This window comes from Pleurodeles waltl, chromosome 4_1, assembly GCF_031143425.1.
Source record: "Pleurodeles waltl isolate 20211129_DDA chromosome 4_1, aPleWal1.hap1.20221129, whole genome shotgun sequence".
NCBI classification, from domain to species: domain Eukaryota; kingdom Metazoa; phylum Chordata; class Amphibia; order Caudata; family Salamandridae; genus Pleurodeles; species Pleurodeles waltl.
In genome coordinates, this window is record NC_090442.1 from 645,188,839 (window position 1) to 645,214,230 (window position 25,392).

Below are 25,392 nucleotides of genomic sequence, written 5' to 3' on the forward strand. Positions count from 1 at the left end.
AGGGATTGCCTTCGCTGCCCACTCACAGGAAGTTGAGTAGAGGCCTATCGCAGGTTCTTCCCAGTAGGAAGCTGCATTATAATAAGGGGGCAAGGTCAGAGCCAGGTAGACCGGTCGGAGGACCACTGGGAGAACTTGTTCAGCACGAGGAACGGGTTGGATATGTGGAGCTTGGAGAGGGGGACAGCCAATTTCTGTGACTCTAGCGTTACCCTAATTATGCTGTCTTGATTACCCTAAAGTGGGGTCTGCATATCTGGTTTCCTGGGTCTGTTGGTAATTGGCCTACACCACCAGACTGCAAGATTCGCACCCGGGTATGATTCCCAGTGCCTTCCCCTCCCATAACCGACAGCCTACATGTGCTTATCACTGTGGGAGATTAGGCATTTCATTCGTCCTGTACTGCATTTCACACACTGATATTGGGGCAATGCCATTTTATACCTTCTAGTGGTCAAGATAATGAGTACTATCACAATGACAGGATAATATAAACAGTATGCATGATACTTGCTGGTTCATATGTTTTCTGCCATAACCTCATTCATACCCTGACGATACTTGCTGATTCATATATTTCCTGTCATTACCTCATTATGGTGTTTTATGTCCTGATGATGTGATAATTTATTCTTGTCTAACCAAAACTGACTCTGGAGTTGCATAGGGTGCCCAGTGAACATGGTTGTTTTGGCCTATGTTGTACGTGCAAAATACTATATATATATTCTCTCTGGGTTGTGAATACACTTTACACATTTACTCTGCGATAAGCCTGACTGCTTGTGCCAAGCTACCAAGGTGGTGAGCAGGGGTTATCTTGGGTGTATAGCTCCCTTGCCCTGACTAGAGTGGTGGTTCCTGCCTGGCTTAGATGCCTACCCTAGCCAACCAGGAACCCCATTTCTAACAGGAAGCACTGTGGCATCAGGGTGCAGCGGTGCTTTTCGGCGTTGGGTGCTGTAATGTTATCCTATGGGAAAAGAAACATATGCTGCTTTCTGGCATATAGCAACAACCTACAGGAATGTTCTTCTGGAGATAAGGTAAGCATGGGGTAAGACCCACAGCAGCTCCAACATGTCACTTTGAGAGGCACAGGGGTGTCTGGGTGCAGAAGTGCTTTTCAGCCTCAGTTGCCATAATGTTACCCGTATGACATTGCATACAGGTACTTAGAAAAGAATTAAAAGACTGTTATTTTGGACTTGAAGTAAGTATGGGATTGACCTCTGGGGGATCTGGGACATCTGTGTGCAGAGGTGTGTTACGGTGTCTGGGGTCCAATTCATTTTAACGGAGATTGGTCTGGTCAGAAAGAGGCTGCAAGCAGGGACTGGGTGGCTACCAGGGGGAACCCCCAGGGGGGGCTCGACCCTTGAGACCCTTGGCACATAGGGACACAGTTAGTCCACTTCTCCTCGGGCTGTGGGGCTCGGGTGCAGTGATGTCTCTTGGCATTGAGTTCTGGTGCAGGGGATACTCGTGGCTGGAGGGGGCCTGCAGAAAGAGGCTGCAAGCACGGAAGGGAAGTCCAAAGTGGGCAAACGCAAGTTAGGCTTTGTCTCTGGAAGGCCTGGGAACCACGTTGACACCTCAGCTCGGGGTAGGCAGCTCAAATGCAGTGGTGATGTCTGGTGTTGGGTTTTAGGGGTCCCGGGTCCTCAACTTCTACTTTCGTTGCTTGCAGATGCAGGGAAGCAGGTCCTCTGCCGCAAGGGAGTTCTTATTGGTGATTTACAAAGCACTGGCAGCTCTCCTGGTTTCTTGGAGGCTGCAGCAGCAGGACAGGCTGGCAGGGTTGCCACCAAGTCAATTGTGCTCCTCGGTTCTTGGGTCATCAGGCTTCATTGCCCATTCCTTCTTTTGAGTCCAGGTGGTTCCCTAAAGACTCAATTTAGGGAGCGTTGAGGAGTGAAGGGCCAATGGGCTAGTTACCCTTTGGGTCACCACACCCCCTAGATGACCACCTCCTGTGGGGAGTGGGTATCACCCTGTCCAAGGTTCCTAAATTCCACCGCACACAAGATGGCAGAATTTCCTAGGCTGTGTCCACTACAGGCTGGTTGCCCATGGGGTGTGTCCAGCCTGGAAATGTGACACCCCTCCCGCACAGCTAATTTTCCCACCTGTCCAGGTGCCAAATGGGCCCTGTGGCGGGGGCAGGGGTTGGCATCCTCCTCTGAGGAGAGCCAGTTCTGCATACTAAAGGCAGTGGGCTTCCTAGAAGCCTCCTGCCTTGAAATACATATTTGTGGGTCATCCTGTTGGGAGGGGTGCGTTAACATCCCTGCCAAAGCAGGCTTTGTTTCTGACCCCCAGAGAGCAAAGGCTCTCACCCTTGGGGGTCAGGCTCTCATCTGGCAGGCTGGCTAGAACTAGTCAGTGAGCCCACCAGTAGTTGGTAAGTTCTCAGGGGCACCTCTATTGTGCTCTCTGGGTGCATGTATTAATAAATCCATCACTGGGATCAGTGAGGGTTTATTAGTACGATATGTTTGATACCAAGCATCCTTAGTTTCAGTGAAGCCATCATGTAGCTGGGGAACTCGTATTGAACAGTGTCCAGCACATGTACTTAAAATGGCTTTCCTGGTCATTTACTATGTCTATGAATCAACAAAGATATAGCAGGGGCATATCTGCTCATCCATATATGCCCTCACCTGTAATATAATGGACCAGCCTTGGGGCTGTAAGTCCTGCTCTAGGGGTTGCTTACACATATTACGGGTTGTGTTAGGGGACAAGGCACACAAGCTGCGTGCCATGTCGTGATTTCACTTTTTGTCACGCAGCTTGCAGTGGCAGTCTGCATGAGTTTGGTGCTGAGTCCTTTACAGTGGCACAAGTTGTGCTGCAGCTCTAAGGGACCCTCTTTCGTTCCTATGTACCATAGGTACCATTTACTAGGAATTTACAGAGTTGCTTCAGGGCCTGGCCACTTGGAGATCAAGTGACCAGGGGCCTCATTACGAGGATAACGGTCTTAAGACCGCCATCCTTGCGGTGGCGGTCAGGACCGCCGCTGCTGTGGCGTTCCAGCCGCCACATTATAATCTTGGCAGTCAGACCGCCAGGGTTCTGCCATCTCTGCTGGGAATGGTGATTCCGATGGGTTGACGGCAGGTGGAGGTTGCAATCAGCCACGGGGCTGCATGCAACACCGCCCTGCTGATTACGACCTTGTTCTCTGCCAGATTTGTCATGGCGGCATCACCACCATGAAAAGGCTGGCAGAGAACAGGTGTAGGGGGCCACAGGGAGTCCCCTGCACTTGGCATGGGCAATGCATAGGTCACCCTGCCCAGCACCATCGCAATGTTCACTGTCTCCTGTGCAGACAGTGAACATTGCAAAGGTTCTGGTGCAGCTTGCGGTGGCAGCATTGCCGCCAGCTTGATTTTGAGCAGGAGACAAGGCTGCTGCCAGTTTCCCTCTGGGCTGGTGGGCAGAAGCCTCTGAAAACGTGTTATGGGTCCGGCGGAGAGGTAGCCAGTGTGGCAGGAACCTCCATGTCGGAAGTTCAGCAGACAGTCCAAACCATCCGCTGAACACCCAATGAGGCCCCAGGCGTCTTGTTTTGGAGAATGAACACTGGCACTGGGGATCTGGTTAGCAGGAACCCAGTGCACTCCAGTTAAAGTTGCATCAAAACCAGACAAAAAGGGGGGGTGGCATCTGTAGGAACCCAGGTTCCTACAGATGGATCTTCCACTGAGCAAATAGACTGATAAAATGCTACGTGTTGTGAACAAATACTCTAGGCCTACTGGCCTGATAAAGAGTCACGCAAAGAATAACGTATGAGATACTCCTGAATCTCAATGTCCTCAGATGTGGTAATAGCTTTTCAAAGTGATTCTTCTATATAATACAAAATCATCCTTGAAAGCATAAGCCTCTGTTTTCATTTAGCTTATGCAGACAAATAGGTATCAAAAATGATTGAGCTATCGACCACTTTAGATGGCCAGAGGTTCAGCTTGACGCTTGTTAATAATTTCCGAGAGATGAGTCCAGTTGTTCTAGAACCTGGCTTAGCATTGAAGTCGGTGTAATGTTATTGCGTGTCTTGTAGTATGAAATGCAGCTATGGTTCAGGAAGGGGCACACAACTTTATTAACTTGATTCTACTTAAAATGTGGTGTGATATAACTCATTGAGACCTAGCAGCCATGAGTGAATCCGTTCAATGAGGTTGGTATTTCCTCATTAATAAGATACAGTGCACAATCATAAAGTTAAATTCTGACTAAGCTTGCCGTCGTGCAAAATAAACAGAATAAACTACTTTCATATGTTCAGGGAACATTCCATGTGGTTCTGAAATAATAATACCAATTAGTCAAAACTCAATGTCACTACACTAAAGGAAAATAGCTAACTTAAACCTTGGAAACACCTCCCCAAACACGGCTGCTGATAACTTATATCTTATATCTCTTGTAGTGAGCTACACAAACAGGTGATAACCACTACCGAAGGACAGGGAGGAGCTTTGGTAAATGACTACGTTTACAACCCTGTACACACTTGGTTTAGACATTGGCCACAGGAATGCGTTTTACTGTTCGAGTTTTTCTACATTGGGTCACTTAGGTTAAGCACTAGTTTATGTTATTGGGATGTTTAAAAACGACTTTTGAACTACAATTGGGATTGTTTTAAAATCAATAACAGTTCAAACTAACTACAAATTCACTTCTTGGTAACATACCCAAATCAAAGACTATAACGCTAATAAGTAGGCCCGAGCTGCTCAGTTAGCATCCCTTTTGATATTTATATTTTAGGTTATGTTTGGCACTCTGCAGCCCTGATGTGGAAGGGACATGTTTGTGGTTTGATAAAAACTCGATACAAATTTTTTGATATCTAGATCAGACCACTTGGCTGAAATGATGAAGAGGACTTCCCTGAGGTTACTGGATCTGCTGTAAATCAGCGAGAAACCTAAAGGTCTCAGATTCGTCTCAGTCATTTATCCTTACAAAGCTAAAAAAATTAATGCCTTGGCATGGAATAAGATCACTGGTTATTATGACATTGCCAGACACTGTTGGAGACGGGAAACCATAAATTTACCTGCATTATGCCTTGTGTCACATTGTTGCTCAGCTGAAGACAAGTCTTTCAGATTTTGCAGAAGAACATGAAAAAGAAACCCCTGTTGCTCCTTGAATCTACCTTCTCTAAATGTACAACAGGATTGTTCTGTTTAGGGAGTACCACAAAGTAAAACGATATCAAAAGATGCATTGTGTAGAGTGGTGGGCGAAGGTTTTACTTTCCTGCAAAGTCTAATAAATTAGAAACCTTTGCATTGGTGAGGCTCGACAAAGTTCAGTGATGCTGGCAAAGATGTCCAGTTTTGTCCAACTTTACTGATGTGAAGTATTCCCACATTCAGCTCTTTACAAATAGGCTATTTCCAAGCCACAGGATGTCCAGCCTATGAAGGATAGGACATCATGCAACTGGGTAACAGCTGTTGACAACAACATGCGGTGGTAAACAGGGGAAGGGAGAAAGAGGTGTCTTAGCTGTTGGCAGGGGGTGGGGTGTGGGGAATGCTGCACAGCCACTTGGAAGGCTTGAGATTTTCTGGCCCAAGAGAATCTTATCAGGAAAAATTTGGCCTAGGACAACGGAGGCTTGCTTGGAGTGGGAGGTCTGGCAGGCAGTACACTGCAGTTGACTAGCTACAGTCTACCCACAAACACCCTCCAGAGGAGTCCAAGCTCTGACAGTATCTGACCGTCTGTGTAACCACTTCATCAAAGACCGCAAGGAAGAAGATTCAAACATTAAGCACATGGACCAAGGGTGTTGAGAGATTGGGACTGCATGCAAAGCCAATGAGATCCAGACCACAGACATCCAACCGTATCCTCACTTGGGGTATGAGACGCCGAACATTGATTTTCATACGCAGTTGCTGACAGTGCAGGAATGACGTTTTATGCCCCTGTAGCATACTTGTAGGAGTGATTCCCGTTCAGTTGTAAAAATAATTTTCTGGAAGCGTTTTTTGTGCCTATCTAGATGGAAACAAAGGTGAGCACAGATTGTAGAATTAACTATCAGCCATAAATTCTGGTGAGGCCAATAAGTCATGTGGGCAGAAACGCGTTGACATCAGTATTGTTAAGGAGCCTGGTTCATGAATGGACATTTTTTTAAGCTGATGCTCTAACAGTCAAACAAGTCAGTACACTTAAAGAAATAAATGTGTCCCTGTGAATGGCGACCTGACCAGTGGATTATATCTTCGAAATTCTAAGGTATAACCACCAGCGGGCATTTTATTCTGAAAATTATGTGTTTGATAGGTTAAGTCATGTTTCATCTGATGAATGATAAAAGCTATATATCCTATTGTATGGCCAAAAACCTGTTTTCTATGAAAAAAGAAGAGTGATGGATATTCATACCCATTTTTTGCAATATTTCTGTGGTAAAATAAATGCAAAGTATATGATTGCTGAACTGGTGATTTATAGGATTTAAATAGGTGATTAATTCTTCTTTTTCTTACACAAATTGATTGTTGCGTCTCACAGACTCAGTTTTAGTGTTTGTTGGAGAAATAATTATTGTAGTTACTGGCCCTGCTTCTCCCCTTTGTTTTGTTAGGCTGTAGTTTTTGCCCCAGAGAAGCAGTGGATAACAGGGTACCCCCTTTATATTTGTTTTTCTGCAAATGAGCATGAGCCAGGAAAGTAGTTCAGGGAGGCTGATGAGTAAAAAAAAACCTCAGGGTTGCAAAGATAACACCTAAGTGCTAAAGGCAGCATGTGTAAAACAAACCCTGAATGTGCTATGTAAAAAGGTCCTTCATAATTAGACAAAACCGGTTTATCTCCAAGGCATTCTGCTAGTTTGTCAACAACTGCTTCCAGGTAAAGAGCACATAAGCAAATAGACTATTTTTTTTCTTTGTTGTGCTCTGAATAGGCCGCTCAGGTCTTCTCACTTTACCTTGAAAATATCCCACTTCTGTAGGAAAGAGAAGTACATACATACCAGTGACACTGATCTTAAATGTAGACAGTATATTAAATGAAATAACTAAACTAAGCACAATCATATGGCAAATAATCAATTCAAGATGATTCTGAAGACTTTCCTACCATGATCACACCTCCAGAAATACTTGGGCACCCATAGGCAAATGGTATCTGAAAAACCGTGACAGGCTTAATACAGCTAGTCATGCAATCGCCAACTTCCCTGCCTATCTTACATTGGCATCACTCTTCACGGGATTGATGAGAGGTCACCTTGCACATACTACCAATCTAATATTCCCTTTGGGGATACTGAGCTCTATAATTCTCATATTCCTAAATTAAATATGTAATAAAGTATAGTACAGTTTCCTGTGCATTATACAAATGTTGAAGGTCACAGGGGCCGAAGTTAATGAATAAAGTCACAGCATTTCATTATCCTTTTAGATATGTCAATTTATATAGTTTAACAGGCCAGCTCTAAAAAGAGGCATATGACATCAGAACCCAATTCTAATAAGTTATTACAGGCTTCATCTGATGTCACAACTAGCCTAAGGTAATGATGGTTTTATAACTATAATAATAATTTTACCATGAAACATTTCTCACGTAAGCCATCATGGATATTTTGCACAGGTAGGTGAGTAAGTTAGTTGTCTTACCGGAGCATGTAAGCAGTGGTTGGCAAAAGGACAGCAGAACACTTTGCAGCCGCCATGGCTGTAATGCCTTCATCGCTAATTTCTTCCAAGTGGCTAATTGCCTGTGCCCCTAACTCAGCTCCAAGCTAACAAAAAAAATGTTACAACAAATACATATAAAAATACTAATCACTTTAAACCTCAAAATAAATAAGAAATCACTTTAAACATGCGGCAATTACTGTATTTTAAATCCTATAAAAACAATAAACAGTTTTGAAGGAAAGATAATTGGAAGCGATGTAACAAGCCATTTATATTTTCATGTCCCATGACATCTCACATATTCTATCACAATAAACACAGCAGCAAGGTTAGCGAAATGAACTGTAAGAAAATCACAAATGCATTTAAAAGTGTAATAGATACGGGTGAGGAGGCATATACTGATGCATGGTGTCTAACAACCCTCAGACGTTTACCAACATTGGATTATGTTATGTTGTGTGGGACAGTGGCACATTATCGCCAGTAGGGAGAAAGTACTGCACTGGGAATAAGAATGCAAGTCATGATGCAGGAAGTTAAACAACGCTTCGAGTTAGCCGCAGACAGGGCTTACAATGATGTGCATCTTACCCTGTTACATGCACGTGCAACCTTGGAGCACCGACTCCATATTGGGCAACAAGTGGAGTTTTTATAGAAGCCCTGTGACACAAAACAGTCTTTAAAAAAGATGCTGGTGGCATTTCCTATTTCTGGTGGCAAGTCCCAATCTTTCTACTCAAACATACAAAAGCCAAATGGAGTTCCCATGTGGCTAAGTCCTCCACTATTTAATATTTATGGAAAACCTATGCCAATTCTGACACGGACCTCGAGAGTAACCTTTTAAATCTATGCTGATGAAACTTAGCTTCTGGTTAGAATTAGTGACAACACAACATCAGCCTCCTCCACGCATTTGAGAACTCATTATTCCTTTAGCAGACTAGATGAGAATAAATTAATTAAAACGGAGTTGTGGGCCAGCGCCAAACATGGCAGGCATTTCCCCTGAAAGCTCTCGCTATTTATGAACTGAGCAGCGATGCCCTTAAAGTTATGCATCTGCTCCATTGAGTGGGCTCAATCTATGCAGCGATTGATGAGGAGGCAAAATACGGCTATCTTTGCGGAAAACAATGGTTCTGAGGCATTACAAAGGCAGCAGAGCTATCCACCTCAACCCCAATGTCCAGCCAGAGAATATGGCCGCTCAGAGATCCCTTTCCTAATGGGGTAGGCAGACTAAAGCAGCACCTGTGGCTGTGACACTGGATATGAATTATTGCTCTCGCCACGAAACACAGCTGATGCAACACCACTGCCCCATCAACGATGGCAACATAAGCAATATAAGAATGAAAGGGATCCGGGAATGTCCTAGTGTGTCTAATTGCTAGTGGTCCAATAACTACTGAAGGCTGTAATGCAAAGACAATCTGCACAGGGTATTGAGGAGTTGGAGACATCAGTGCAATCTACACAAAAGACACCCTGTACACTCTGCTGTCGATTACTTTGGAATCTTGGTGGAATGGAGACAATGCTACTGACCAAAAAGAAAACTGCGAGTATCTATTTTCCTTGCACCTGCATCGCATGAACACACTTCAATTTGACTGCTGGATTTGATGACATGGAAGCTTTAAGTAAGGTATCAGAGCCAACAGTGGATCAACAGGTCTCATTTGAAAGGCATGAAAACGGCATTGAAGGCATGGTGAAGGCATCATCAAAGTGAAAGCACAATCTCAAGAAAACAGGAGACACAAGGCATAGAGAAACACGATGCCCAAGGACAACATGAGGTGTCAGCACAGACGAACAGGATGCCAATTGGAGGGTAATACATCAGGAGAACCTGGATCAGATTTTAGAAACATCAGGTGGCACATCTTTGCATGGGAAAGCTCAGGAGTTGCTCAATTAATGGATGTTGTACAAAATAAAGGATGTGGTCCGGAGACTAAAGTAAATGAGGAGGTGCAAGCCAAACATTTGGGAGGGAACTCAGGACATGGAGCTCTCACCAAATCACCAGACTAAAAAACCATGAAGACTTCCTTGAAGGGTCACCACTCTTGACTATCTAGGCATTGTCTTAAGTGCGCCTAAAAAGGTCCCCCCAAAAGAGCTATAAATGTAGCACCTTATTGAGTAGTAAAGAATACCTTCCTCTTTGGGCCACTACTGTGAAAGATGAAGTCAATTATTCGAGTTTGAATGTGTTGAGAGAGCAACACACGTGTGTGTTCATGAATACGAGGTTGTCAGGCATACTTCTCTGGCACATACACCCTCCCCCCCAGATGCCTCCCACCTCCCATTTGGTTCCTCTCCTATCTTCTTCCACCACCACCATGCCAAATCAGCGTGCACACTGGACCAAAGCAAAATGATGAAGTTAAAAAAGATGTCATTGTAAACTCCTGAGGAACATCTCACTTGGCAAAGGAGGGATTATTGCAGTATGTTTGTAAGGAAGAAACTGGACAACTCAAGTCCCATTTTCAGAAGCATGATTTCTCTTAATTGCATCTAAGGGATCATAGGATTGACCGTGAAAGAGTCAATCCTACGATTGTAGTATTAGGATCCAGGCACTCTCGGTTTCCAATTGTTATATTATGTGGATCAACAACTGAAATAATATTGCACTGTTTGAACACTGTTTTGTACCACATCTACAACGCTATAATACTCTAAAAAAAACTCTGTAGTTGTTGGAAAACTAACCTTTTGTGTAGCTTGCCTAGTTATAGAAGATGGTGAATAATGTGGTAACACGTCATGTTACCAAGATTGTCATGTACTTTTGTGGTCGTGTAGCTATTGTTTTCTTTGGCACATCTAGGGTCATATCTACCTGCAAACGAAAATATATTACCAAACCAACTTTTTTCTTGGGTATCAAATTTACATCATAATCTTTTTCTCGGCTGGAATAAATCTGGCCAATAATGGGAATCTACCTTCAGAGCCTGTTATATTATTTAATGCCAGGTGCTTTTACAGCGCTTAACCATGGTGAGGCCATTTCGAAGCGTATGGGTTGAAAGAAGGGAGGTGCAGGGGACTTAAGAGAAAGAAGGGGCTCAAAGGCAGAGGATGGGACTGATAGACATCAATGACAGACAATATGAAATGTGGTGGGGAATACTTCAGGAGGGATAAAGTGAGATAAGTAAATGGCACGAAAAACATCACCTTTTGGGAACAAAGAAGATATAATATGTTGCTGACTTCAAATAGAAACTTCATAAACTGGGATAAGCTGCATATTGAGAGAAAAAAGAAAGCGCAAGAGAAAAACAGTTAGAGAAAGTTGCACAATATAAAGGGACACTCGCCCAAAGAGATAATTGACTTGCAAGTTGGTAGCTAAAGTAGGTTGCAATCAGCAAGCACTTTCTTTCAATCCCTTTTACTGATGGGCACCTAATGAAGCTTTGCAGCAATTAACACTTCACCCACACTGACCCTTCCTTGTGTAATGTAAGAGAGCAATAGAAGAATTAGCGAGAGGAAGGGAGTGGATAGAAGTCTGGGAAATAGAGATGGGGAGAGACATCAATAGAGTTTCAAGAGAAATAGAGTCTCTGGGTGTATGAGTGAGTAAATTCAGATACAACCGAGCAACTGTGATCAGTTATGAGAAGATGAGAAACTGACAAAAGAAAGAAAATCCTACAAATGTTTAGCCCATTCACGGGTGGAAACAAAATGAGAACTGAAAAGGAGTGTAACACTAATATGAAAGTTAAATACTGCTACTAGACACGTAGATTGAGGAGAACCGACAGTAACTGAATGAGAGGGAGGCAGCAACTGAGATAGTTTGGCCGTTTTCCAAGACAAATCAGCTGGCATGTCCCCAAGGAGTGGTATTCACTGGCATACCTGCCAGGACAGAATCAGCCATACGCCCCCTAGTGGGCGTTTATGCTGAGATATTATTCATGGCTCCTGCATTAGGACTACAATGAAATGAACAACGCTTGCTCTTCAATCTAATAGTTGCACTGCTCACCAGAGTACCAGACTGATATGCAAGGTATGTTTTAATCTGTCCGCTGGCACAACTGCAACGAGTTTGTAAACCTGCACAGTGAGACTCCAAAGCTCAGTTAAAACTTGAGTTTCCATTTGGCGAACATCCAACAGTCCCAGGAGGTCAAGAGTATCAATCATATCCTGGGAAATCCATAAACTTGGCCCTACTCAACTGGCCTCACTTAAGAACAACACTCAGAGTGGGACTATTCAGGGTTGTCTGTCTACAAAATGCTCTTTTTATTGCTCAACAAAGGGCAGAATGAGGAACGCATGTGTAGTGAACCACAGATGGCTGAATTATCAACCTCTAAACATAACGAGTATCACAATTTCCCAATTGCTTGTATTTCTTTGCATGGCTAGCGCTGCCTGAGACCCACAAATTTAGCATGTTCCTTCTCTATGCCAGTACCAACCAATTTACTAATTGAAAGCAAAGGGTCATGGATAAGAAAATCCAAAAATATCGGATACACCTTGAAGTACTCGTTGGACTGTATTGTTCACCCGGCACATAGAAAAAAATCACTCCTTTAAAATGTGAGTAATTACATTTAAAGAGAACAACACATCTACTGAACGCAAACATGTCAACTACAATGTATTGGTTGGTACCTCTGCAGCCTTCATTGGATTAAGCTCATCCCCGTGGAAGTTAATTTGTAACCCTGCATCTTTTCCAGCCTGGAGAATTTTTCGCGTGGACGCCAGATCAAACACACCCTTCTCACAAAACACATCGATATTATGCACTTGCAGTTCACCGGCCAGCATTAGCTGTTTTAGCTGAGGTAGGTGCTTTGTAACAATGTCATCCGCAGCCTCAGTAGCAGTTTTCCCCCTAATGGAAAGAGAAGATAAGGGTCATTAGAAACCCCTCAGTTGCACCTATAGTTAGCTTCTAATTGGCTTTCACACATTAAGCCTTCATGATAAGTGAGGATCCAGAAGATATATTGCAATGGGGAAATGGCTCAGTCATGAAGGATACACTGCATCAAGTCAACTTACATTCCTCACTCGACAATTGTAACGCCATGGGGTGGTCAAGACGTCATATGCACAGGAGGGATGGTTGAGGGAGCTATGTGTATCAGCCTATTTCTGGCAGACCAAGGACACTCCTGAGGTAGACATATAAGCACCGCCAACAGGCTGGCGGTGCTTTCTGGCCAATTCTGACCGCGGCGGTAAAGCCGCGGTCAGAAAAGGGAAACCGGCGGTTTCCCGCCGGTTTTCCCCTGGCCATAGGAATCCTCCATGGCAGCGCTGCAAGCAGCGCCGCCATGGGGATTCCGACCCCCTTCCCGCCATCCTGTTCCTGGCGGTTCTTACCGCCAGGAACAGGATGGCGGGAACGGGTGTCGTGGGGCCCCTGGGGGCCCCTGCACTGCCCATGCCACTGGCATGGGCAGTGCAGGGGCCCCCTAACAGGGCCCCATAAAGATTTTCAGTGTCTGCTTTGCAGACACTGAAAATCGCGACGGGTGCCACTGCACCCGTCGCACCTCTTCAACTCCGCCGGCTCCATTCGGAGCCGGCTTCATTGTTGAAGGGGCTTTCCCGCTGGGCCGGCGGGCGGCCTTCTGGCGGTCGCCCGCCGGCCCAGCGGGAAAGTCAGAATGACCGCGGTACGGTCTTCTGGCGGTTCCCGCCAAGCGGGCGGCTTCCGCCGCCAGCCGGGGTCGGAATGACCCCCATAGTCTGGGAAGGGTTGTTAATACCCAGGTAGAAGGAGATTAGGTGTAACGCAAAACAGGACAATAAAACACCAAGATCTTCTTTCTGAGGGCAGAGTAATTTCTGAAGTAACAAGTAATGGGAGGTACCAGCCAGTGACAGCATTTACTGGGCAAATCATGAATTACACGTTTCTGTTGAGATTCTGGTTTAGTTTTGGCTCATTCAAATCGGATTGCTATTCCTGTATCTTGTACATACCTGTACGTATGGTACTAGTACTTCTGGGAGTCGGAATATCCAAGCAAGACTCCTGGAAATCATACAATTGAGCCCCAAGTATTTATAAGTTTACCCTTTAGGCACTATAGTTCATGCATATAATTCGGGCCTTTAACAAATGGAATAGCCTTTAGTAGGTGGCTATAATGATAGTCTTACTGCAGTAAATGATTAAACAGAGCACTGATAAATTTACACATTTTATAGCGTGCTCTGAGGTCCGTCAACTGTAATCAGTTCACCTCAGTGACTCCCATTACGTACGTCAACTGTAAAATCTACTCCAGCCTTTGTGTTAATTTTTTGAAAATCATATTAGACCATCTCGGGTGAAAGCTGAGCAGCAGGAAAGTTGGAGGGCGGACAAGGAGAGCAACAGAAGTAATTGATGAAGGAAGCCTATGAATGGATAGGACGTTCCCAAAATGAAAGTAAAAAAGTGTGTCAAAAGTGCAGTAGGGGTACGTGGTCCTAGGCTTCTGTCCAGCCCTGCAACCTTGGCTTCTGTGACCCATTATCACAAGCATAGGAGGGCGACCAGCCCAATGAGAAGGCAGTACTAGGAAACCTGCTGAAAACAAATGCGAAAGAAATACAAAACTTTCGGTCTCCAATGCAAGTGTCGATGTTATCAACTCCAAAAGCTACTTAACTCTACCTTTTCGTACGAGGATCGACTCAAACATCAGCTACAGAGACAGTCGAAGAGTGTAGATTTGCGACAGCCTCTCACTTCCCTTATTCCAAAAGTCCTGCTATAGCGGAGTGGCCTTACATTTTTTTGTGAAGATGTAGTTGGAAGTTCTTCATTCAGTGAAATGCATAGCAATAATGCTCCTCAGGTTTTTGCAGACTTCGAAAGGTGAATTTGCCAATTGGCGGGTCAGGCTTCGCCAATGGTAGATGTGGTGGCATTGCTATTCCTTTTAAACACATTTACTCACGCTCCACCTTTCCAGTTGATTACTTACTGGAGGCAGAAGCCCTTGGTTTCTGACTGGCACTGAATGCCCAACACTGGATCAGTCTTATTGTGATCTATAGACCTCTTGGCCCTACGGGTCCCTTCTGGTATTCCCTTAATGAATCAGTGGCACAGGTCTTACTACGCTTCTCACACTGTCCCATACTAAGTGACTTTAATATTCACGGGGACTCCACCTCCCATAAAGACACACTTAGGGCCTGATTGAGAGTTTGGCGGAGGAGTTACTCCATCACAAATGTGACGGATATCCCATCTTCCCTATTACAATTTCCATAGGCTATTACAGAATCTTAATACAGCGGATGGGTTATCTGTCACATTTGTGATGGAGTAACCCCCTCTGCCAAACTCTAAATAATGCCCTTAATGTCAAGGACATTAAGGCCTCTCTTGAATTCTTGCAAATGGTCACCAACCCCGCACACTCAGATGGACATACTATCGACCTAGTTTCCTCCAATAAAAGATTAAGGCCCTCATTACAACATCGGCGGTAAATGCCGGTTACTGCCGTGCAGAAGACCGCCAACACACCGCCGCGGCCGCAGAATTATGCCACAGCTATTACGAACCACAGCTCGGAATCTGCCAAAATCTAGACTCCCACACAAGTCCGCCACACCAAAGGTCAGTGATAAACTGGCGATAACAAAACCTCCACCTTCATGCCAACAGGAATACGCCCACACTATCACTACCCACAAATCCACGCGGCAGTCTGTCAACCGCAGTATTCCACTGGCGGTACACACCGCCGCGCTCAAAATACACACTCTTTTACAAAACACAACCACATTGGACAATTCCAAATACACACACCACTCCCACACACTCAATACAAAATAAAACACACACCCACATTACCCAAAAAACCTTACAACCCAAAATTTTTGAGAAGCAGAGAGACAGAAAAGCAAAGACCACACCAGCATACAGAGGCACACAACACCATCACTCATACACCTTCCATGCACAAAACACCTCACACCCCTAAACATCACCCCACACATCACAACACACACCACCTCTCACAGCACCCACACCACCCCAAGGCACCGCAAAGACACCCCAGGTTTTCTGAGGAGGAGCTCAGGGTCATGGTGGAGGAAATCATCTGGGTAGAGCCCCAGCTATTCGGATCACAGGTGCAGCACACCTCCATTGCTAGGAAGATGGAGCTATGGCGCAAAATCGTGGACAGGGTCAACGCTGTGGGACAGCACCCAAGAACACAGGATGACATCAGGAAGAGGTGGAACGACCTACGGGGGAAGGTGCGTTCCATGGTCTCAAGACACCACATTGAGGTTCAGGGGACTGGCGGCGGACTCCCACCTCCTCCCCCACAACTAACAACATGGGAAGAGCAGGTCTTGGCTATACTGCATCCTGGGGGCCTCGCAGGAGTAGCTGGAGGAATGGACTCTGGTAAGTCAAATTTTAACTACTACATCCCCCACCCTACCTGCATGCTATCACATACCCCCACCCTCGCCCTCACCCCCATCACTCCAACTCCTCACATATGTCCCACTAGCACAAACCACACATCCCAACACCAAGCCCTGCATGCAACAACAAAGCATGGCATCCATCACCAATGCATGTCCACTACACATACCCACACAGACCCCTAAACAATTTTCACACAAGCTCCTACACAAGAATGTTAGCACTGGGGTACAGGGTCACCCACCCATTGCACACCATGGCACACACAGATGCAATAATCATGCCTTTACACCCCTGCAGGACCCCTACCCAACGTCACTGGACAGGAGGTTCCAGACATGTCCACTCCAACCACAAAAGAGGCCCACAGTGATGACAGCAGCACTGTCCAACTGGATCTAGATGACCAGCCCGGCCCATCTGGGACCTCGGGACAGTCGGTTCCCCTGACACAGTCACAGGCCACCACAGAGCCTCCCCCCTCAGGAAACACCAGCACAGCACCCACCCAGCGGGCCCATACCTCTGTCCCCAGGACACGTCAATCAGCATTGTGTCCACCACTACAGGGAACCCAGGCTAACCCACCACCCCAACAACAGCAGGGACCTGGGGGCAGTGGGCACACGGTTCAGGGGACAGAGGCCCAGGAAAACAGGGGAACTGGGAGGTCTGCTGTGCAACAGGGGGAGGACAGGCCCAGGGAACCCACTCTCCACGAGGCCCTCTCCAACATCATGGGAGCGTACCATCATTTCCAGGAGACGATGGCAACGGTACTGGCCAAGTTTCAGGAGACCCAGCGGCTGCAGGAGGAACAGTATTTGGGGTTCAGGGAGGAACTCAAATTCAACACCACCACCCTGGGCACCATTGTAGGGGTGCTGAAGGACCTTGTGAACACCAGGATGGACACTGTGGCACAACAAGGGGCCCCTGACACTAGCCTGGACGATGAACTGCCCACCACCTCCGCCGGCGCTGGTGGACAGGAGGCACCGCCACAGGACCAAGACACCAGCACCCCACCCCCTGCAGATGGAGAATCACCCTGCAAATGATCCCTGAGATCCAGGACAAAGACAGAGAACAATGCCAAGACCCCCACCAAGAAATGAGACCACCCTGAATGTGATCCTACTGTCCCACTTTGTCACCCTGTCCATCCTTAAACTGCCCTAGCCCCACTTCCTATGCCCCTTTGGACAATGCACCTGTGAGACAAATAGACTGGACTCTGCCATGGACATTCCTCCACCATCACCCCTGACCATTTTACAAACCCCTCCACTATTTTACACTTAAATAAACACCCTTGAGTTACAAAACAAGCTGGAGTCAGTCTGTGCTTTCACTAATGTGTATTTGCAATAACGGAGGGAAATAGCAATGTCCATAGTATTGTCAACATACCTATGTCACACAGCTCTAGTCCATGAAGTAACATAGCAGAGGTCACACAGTGGGACCCACATCTGTGAAATTGAAAGGCAAAGTGACAAATCAGGGTCCATACACTGGGTGAAAGTGACAGACCGATGAGAGGTAGAACAATTATATCAGATGTAGGAGGCAGTGATGTCTTCTTACCTGTGTCTCACTGGAAGTATTGCTGGATCACTGTGTTTCTGCTGTCTATGTCCTCTTCTTCTGCCTCCTCTTCTTCACTGTCCACAGGCTCCACAGTTGCCACAACACCTCCTTCTGGACCATCCTCCTGCAGAAAAGGCACCTGTTGTTGCAAAGCCAAGTTGTGCAGCATACAGCAGGCCACGATGATCTGGCACACCTTCTTTGGTGAGTAGTATAGGGAACCACCTGTCATATGGAGGCACCGGAACCTGGCCTTCAGGAGGTCGAAGGTTCTCTCTATAACCCTCCTAGTTCGCCCATGTGCCTCAGTGTAGCGTTCCTCTGCCCTTGTCCTGGAATTCCTCACGGGGGTCAGTAGCCATGACAGGTTGGGGTAGCCAGAGTCACATGCAAATGTCGAGGGTCAACTGTTACACACACACTAACCCTTAGGAACAACCCCAGACAACTATTCACACTGTATAGGGTCCATGACCTCACATAGTAGCCACAAACAGTGCCTCTGGAGTTGCCCCATCACATAAGGGATGCTGCTATTCCTCAGAATGTAAGCGTCATGCACTGAGCCAGGAAACTTGGCGTTCACATGGGCGATGTACTGGTCTGCCAAACACACCATCTGCACGTTCATAGAATGGTAGCTCTTCTGGTTTCTGTACACCTGTTCACTCCTGCGGTGGGGTACCAAGGCCACATGTGTCCCATCAATGGCACCTATGATGTTAGGGATATGTCCCAGGGCATAGAAGTCACCTTTCACTGTAGGCAAATCCTCCACCTCAGGTAAAACGATGTAGCTGCGCATGTGTTTCAGAAGGGCAGACAACACGTTTGAGAACATAGGCTGGGACATCCCTGATGCTATGGCCACTGTAGTTTGAAAAGACCCACTTGCCAGGAAATGGAGTACTGACAGCACCTGCACTAGAGGGGGTATTCCTGTAGGATAGCGGATAGCTGACATCAGGTCTGGCTCCAACTGGGCACACAGTTCCTGGATTGTGGCACGATCAAGTCTGTCGCCATCTCCTCACCTGCCCCAGCGTGCTCTATGGATGAGAACAGCGATCCGAGGGTCAGCCAACATTGAGGTACGAAAATAACAAATTTCTTGCGCACATTAGTCAATCCACTATGTGCCTGTCTCAGTGTGTATGCAAGGCCTAGATATGTGCAACGCAGTTGAAATTAATGCCATGTGGCCCTCTGAAATGGCAGCTGCCTGACCAGTAAAGTGGGACAAGGGGATATGAGGTAACTGGCGGGTATTGTACACCGTCGCAGTAGGCGGTCGAAGACCGCGGCGGAATCCTGCATTGGTTAACATTGGACCCTATGGGTCCCAGGAGCCAATGACGATGTACGCCGGCGGTGATGGTACGCACCGCCACGGACAGGACTGCCATTTTCTGTCTGTTCACTCACTTGATACCTGATCTTCGACAGGAGAGGACCTACACTGCAAGTGCTGCTGTGACCTAAGTCTGGAAGGGACGATGGCTCAAGTGTCTGGGGAAAGGGCCCCTGCCTTCATTTCAGAGGAGTTGGAGAAACTTGTAGATGGGGTTCTCCCCCAGTACACGCTACTCTACGGTCCTCCAGACAAACAGGTGAGTACACTGTGAGCATGCTGTATGGGCAATGCCTATTTGGAGTGGTGTGGATGGGAGATATGGCGGGGAGATGAAGCGTGCATGATACGACAGTGAGTGTGTGTGCGTCAGGGCAAGGGTGGTAACGTGGGCCAATGACTGTGATGGGCCGGACGGTTAATGTTTTCCCTTTTCCCCTGTACTATTCATCTAGGTCAGCGCCCACCAGAAGAAGGATATTTGGCGTGCCATCGCCAAGGATTTCCGGGCCCTGGGGGTCCACCACAGATGGAGCACCCACTGCCGAAAAAGATAGGAGGACATTCACCGCTGGAGCAAGAAGACGGCGGAGGCCCAGCTGGGGATGGCCTCCCAACGTGGGAGGGGTGCCCGTCGCACCATGACCCCCCTGATGTTCCTGATCCTGGCAGTGGCGTATCCAGAGTTGGATGGGCATTTCAGGGCATCACAGCAGCCACATGGGGGTGAGTATAGTCACATACAGCTGACTCTGCGTGCATTGGCGGTGTCTGGGTGGGGGAGGTGGGCTGTGGGCTCCCCTAGGCTAGGGCGAGCCTTGCAGGAAAGGACCCTTTGTGAGGCCGGCCAAGTGGCACCCCAACCCCACCAGCAGTAAGAGCCATCTACACCCAATCAGGCTCCTGTGACTTCCATGTGTGCAGCAATCGGCCATAGGGCATGTACCCCATGTCCATGTGATCAATTAGGGAACTCTGAGTGCATGACGTAGTGCAAAGGGGTGCTGTGTCTGTAGTGTCCGCCAACGGTAGCAGTGTTGCATGCACTGAACATGTCTTTCTTCCCCCCCCTTTTTGTGCTCTCCCTGTTCTTGTGTGCATTGGCATCATCAGGCGGAGGAGCTGTGCCACCGGAGCAGGAGGGAGATGCATCCCACATGGCCCTGGAGAGCGAGACTGTGGAGTCAGAATTCACCAGTGGTACGGTGGGCGAGGGGAGCTCCACATCGGGGACTGGAGCAGAGACCAGCAACACTGACTCCTCCTCTGATGGGAGCTCCCTTGCAGTGGCGGGCCCCTCTGTGCCTCCCGCATCTACAGGTACAGCTGCCACCCCCCCTACCAGCACCGCCCTCCCAGCAGCACCTCAGCGTGTGCCCCGTGGCCGCTCACCCAGAAGGGAGGGCATCTCCTTCGCCCCAGGCACCTCAGCCCCTGCCCCAGTCAGCCCTTCTGCCCTCAGTGAGGATGCCATTTACCTCCTCAGATCCCTCACTGTTGGGCAGTCTATCATTCTGAATGCTATCCAGGGTGTAGAGAGGGAGTTGCAACAGACAAATGCATACCTGGAGGGCATTCATTCTGGCCAGGCAGCCCAACAGCAAGCTTTTCAGTCTCTGGCCTCAGCACTGATGGCAGCCATTATCCCTCTGTCCAACCTCCCCACTCCAACTTCCTCCACCCAGACCTAATCCCCTGTACCTCAGACTATCCCAAGCACACCATCAGACCAGCATGCACACACTGCAACACACAAGGGAAGCTCTGGCAAACATAAGCACCACACATCCCACAGGCACTCATACAAGCATCTTACCCATGCAGACATACCAACATCCACTGCCTCCACTGTGTCCCCCTCCTCCACGTCTCCCTCCTCCCTCCCTGTCACGTCTCCACTCACACCTGCATGCACTACATCCTCAGCCACTACCTCCATCACCAGCACACCCATCACCACACACCGCTCACGTGCACTCACCACCCCCACTACCATTCATACATCCCGTGTCCTCTCCCAGTGTGTCAGTGAGCCCTCCTCCCAAACTACAAAAACGCAGCCACACACCCACCCAACAGCCATCCACCTCATGACAGCCTCCAGCCCATTCACCTTCACCCAAAGTCAGCAAACGGACACCTCCTACAACCACTACCTCTTCCTTCACTCCCAAACCCCCTCCATCTACCGGTCCCAGTGTGTCGAAAAACCTTTTCCTGTCAAACCTTGACCTCTTCCCTTCACCTCCCCCACCCCTTCGGTCCCCTAGGGCCCACCTTTCCAGGTCCCAACCCAGCACCTCAGCCACCACATCACTGGCCACAGTGGTGCCAGCAGTAACTGGCTTCTGGAGTGTGCCAAGCAGCAGGGCTGCCAGTGTCCCAAGGGTGGAGGCCAAGGACATTCCCCCACCTCCCAAGCAGAAGTTGCCCACATCCTGGAGGGAGAAGGCCACAACACCTGCCACCAAGGGCTCTGCAAAGCCAACAGTTGGGGGTGGCAAGACAGCTGCGCTACCATCCAAGGTGGGGAAGGGCCTGAGGAGGAAAGGCAAGTCGCCACCAACCTACACGGCAGACAACACCTCCACCGGCACCGCCGCCAGTACCGAGGTCAGTCAGGCCGCCACCAGCACCGCCGCTCAGGACACCAGCACCGAGGTCCGTCAGGCCGCCACCAGCACCGCCGCTCAGGACACCAGCACCGAGGTCAGTGAGCCCCCCACCAGCACCGCTGCACAATGAGCGCCGCAAGCATCGCCGCTACTGAGCCCGCTGCCAGCACCGCCAGCGGCCACGCCACTTCCTGAACCAGTGGAGAAAGGCATCCACTACCTCAGTCCTTGGCAGGATGATGCACTCTGGGCACAAAGCCCCCTTCAGAACCAGTGGAGAATCACATCCACTACCTTTGTCCTTAGCAGGATGAAGCACTCTGGGCACAAAGCCCCCTCCAGAACCAGTGGAGAAAGGCATCCACTACCTCTGTCCTTGGCAGGATGAAGCACTGTAAGGAAATGCCTCCTTGGCATGGATACCCCCTGACTTTTTGCCTTTGCTGATGCCAAGTTATGATTTGAAAGTGTGCTGAGGCCTGCCAACCAGGCCCCAGCACCAGTGTTCTTTCCCTAAACTGTACCTTTGTCTCCACAATTGGCACAACCTGGCATCCAGGTAAGTCCCTTGTAACTGGTACCCCTGGTACCAAGGGCCCTGATGCCAGGGAAGGTCTCTAAGGGCTGCAGCATGTCTTATGCCACCCTGGGGACCCCTCACTCAGCACATGCACACTGCTTGCCAGCTTGTGTGTGCTGGTGGGGAGAAAATTACTAAGTCGACATGACACTCCCCTCAGAGTGCCACGCCAACCTCACACTGCCTATGGCATAGATAAGTCACCCCTCTAGCAGGCCTTACAGCCCTAAGGCAGACCACAGGTGAGGGCATAGGTGCCTGAGCACTATGCCCCTACAGTGTCTAAGCAAAACCTTAGACATTGTAAGTGCAGAGTAGCCATAAGAGTATATGGCCTGGGAGTCTGCCATACATGAACTCCACAGCACCATAATGGCTACAGTGAAAACTGGGAAGTTTGGTATCAAACTTCTCAGCACAATAAATGCACACTGATGCCAGTGTACATTTTATTGTGAAATACACCCAGAGGGCATCTTAGAGATGCCCCCTGAAAACGTACCCGACTTCCAGTGTGGGCTGACTAGTTTTTGCCAGCCTGTCACACACCAGAAATGTTGCTGACCACATGGGGAGAGTGCCTTTGTCACTCTGTGGCCAGTAACAAAGCCTGTACTGGGTGGTGCTTCACACCTCCCCCTGCAGGAACTGTAACACCTGGCGGTGAGCCTCAAAGGCTCACCCCCTTTGTTACAGCACAACAGGGCATCCCAGCTAGTGGAGATGCCCGCCCCTCCGGCCACTGACCCACTTTTGGCAGCAAGGCTGGAGGAGATAATGAGAAAAACAAGGTGGAGTCACTGGCCAGTCAGGACAACCCCTAAGGTGTCCCGAGATGAGGTGACTCTGACTTTTAGAAATCCTCCAGATGGAGGATTCCCCCAATAGGATTAGGGATGTGACCCCCTCCCCACCGGGAGGAGGCACAAAGAGGGTGTAGCCACCCTCAGGGCTAGTAGCCATTGGCTACTAACCTCCCAGAACTAAACACATCCCTAAATTGAGTATTTAGGGGCCCCCAGAACCTAGGAAGACAGATTCCTGCAACCTGAAGATGAAGAAGGACTGCTGACCTGAAGCCCTGCAGAGAAGATGGAGACACCAACTGCTTTGGCCTAAGCCCTACTGGCCTGTCTACCCACTTCAAGAAAAAATGCTACAGCGATGCGTCCCCCAGGGTCCAGCGACCTCTGAAGCCTCAGAGGACTACCCTGCATTTAAAAGGACCAAGAAACTCCCGAGGACAGCGGCCCTGTTCCACAAGACTGCAACTTTGCAACAAAGAAGCAACTTTTAAAGACCACACGTTTCCCGCCGGAAGAGTGAGACTTTCCAATCTGCACCAGACGCCCCCCGCTCCACCTGGGGAAAACGAACTCTACAGGGAGGACTCCCTGGCGACTGCGAGCCCGTGAGTTGCCAGAGTTGACCCTCTGAGCCCCCACAGCGACGCCTGCAGAGGGAATCCAGAGGGTCCCCCTGACCGCGACTGCCTGCTTCAAGGAACCCGACGCCTGGAAAACACACTGCACCCACAGCCCCCAGGACGTGAAGGAACCGAACTCCAGTGCAGGAGCGACCCCCAGGAAGCCCTCTTCCTAGCCCAGGTGGTGGCTACCCCAAAGAGCCCCCCCTTTGCCTGCATCGCTGAAGAGACCCCTGGGTCTCCCCATTGAATCCTGTTGCAAACCCGACGCCTGTTTGCACTCTGTACCGGGCCACCCCTGTGCCGCTGAGGGTGTACTTTCTGTGCCTACTTGTGTCCCCCCCTGGGTGCCCTACAAAACCCCCCTGGTGTGCCCTCCGAAGTCGCGGGTACTTACCTGCTGGCAGACTGGAACCGGGGCACCCCTATTTCCAGTGAAACCTATGTGTTTTGGCCACCACTTTGACCTCTGCACCTGCCCTGAGCTGCTGGTGTGGTAACTTCAGGGCTGCCTTGAACCCCCAACGGTGGCCTACCTTGGACCCAACTTTGAACCCTGTAAGTGCTTTACTTACCTGTGAACTTAACAAATACTTACCTCTCCCAGGAACTGTTGATTTTTGCACTGTCTATTTTTAAAATAGCTTATTGCCATTTTTGCCACAAAGTTCAAAGTTCCTAAGATACCGGAGTGAAATACTTTTCATTTAAATTATTGTTTGTAAATCTTGAACCTGTGGTTCTTAAAATAATCTAAGAAAATATATTTTTCTAAATAAAAACCTATTGGCCTGGAATTGTCTTTGAGTGTGTGTTTCTCATTTATTGCCTGTGTGTGTACAACAAATGCTTAACACTACCCTCTGATAAGCCTACTGCCCGACCACACTACCACAAAATAGAGCATTAGAATTATCTCTTTTTGCCACTATCTTACCTCTAAGGGGAACCCTCGGACTCTGTGCATGCTATTTCTTTCTTTGAAATAGTACATACAGAGCCAACTTCCTACAAGCACTCTGGGCACAAAGCCCACTCCAGAACCAGTGGAGAATCACATCCACTACCTCTGTCCTTGGCAGGATGAAGCACTCTGGGTACAAAGCCCTCTCCAGAACCAGTGGAGAATCACATCCACTACCTCAGTCCTTGGCAGGTTGAACCACTCTGAGCACAAAGCCCCCTCCAGAACCAGTGGAGAAAGGCATCCACTACCTCTGTCCTTGGCAGGATGACGCACTCTGGGCACAAAGCCCCCCTCCAGAACCAGTGGAGAATCACATCCACTACCTCTGTCCTTGGCAGGATGAAGCACTCTGGGCACTAAGCCCCCTCCAGAACCAGAGGAGAAAGGCATCCACTTGAGACTGTGGCTTTGCACTCCCCAGGATGAAGCAGTTGGCAAACCACTCACTGTAAAGACTTGTAAGACTGTGGTTTTGCACTCCCCAGGATGAAGCAGTGGGCAACCCACCCACTGGAGAGACTTGAGAGACTGGCTTTGCACTCCCCAGGATACATCAATGGGCATGGAGCCCCCTCGTGGAGCTGGCGTCGTGGTGCAGTACATGGACTTGAAATCTTGGTGTACATATTTGTTAATAGTGTATATATATTCTTGACTAATGGATTTTTATTTATTACATTTGTTCAACTC

At 48.3% G+C, this 25,392-nt stretch overlaps 1 protein-coding gene across 1 annotated transcript in view; it reads right to left on the bottom strand.

Annotated features, from left to right (window-relative positions):
• AMDHD1 (amidohydrolase domain containing 1) overlaps positions 1-25,392 on the bottom strand; it is a 210,389-nt gene that overhangs the window by 61,452 nt on the left and 123,545 nt on the right. Inside the window, exons 5-6 of the mRNA XM_069229089.1 lie at positions 12,384-12,609; positions 7,686-7,810 (exon numbers count right to left, since the gene is read on the bottom strand). Coding sequence (XP_069085190.1) covers positions 7,686-7,810; positions 12,384-12,609 — 351 coding nt within the window. The remainder of the gene's footprint in view (positions 1-7,685; positions 7,811-12,383; positions 12,610-25,392) is intronic.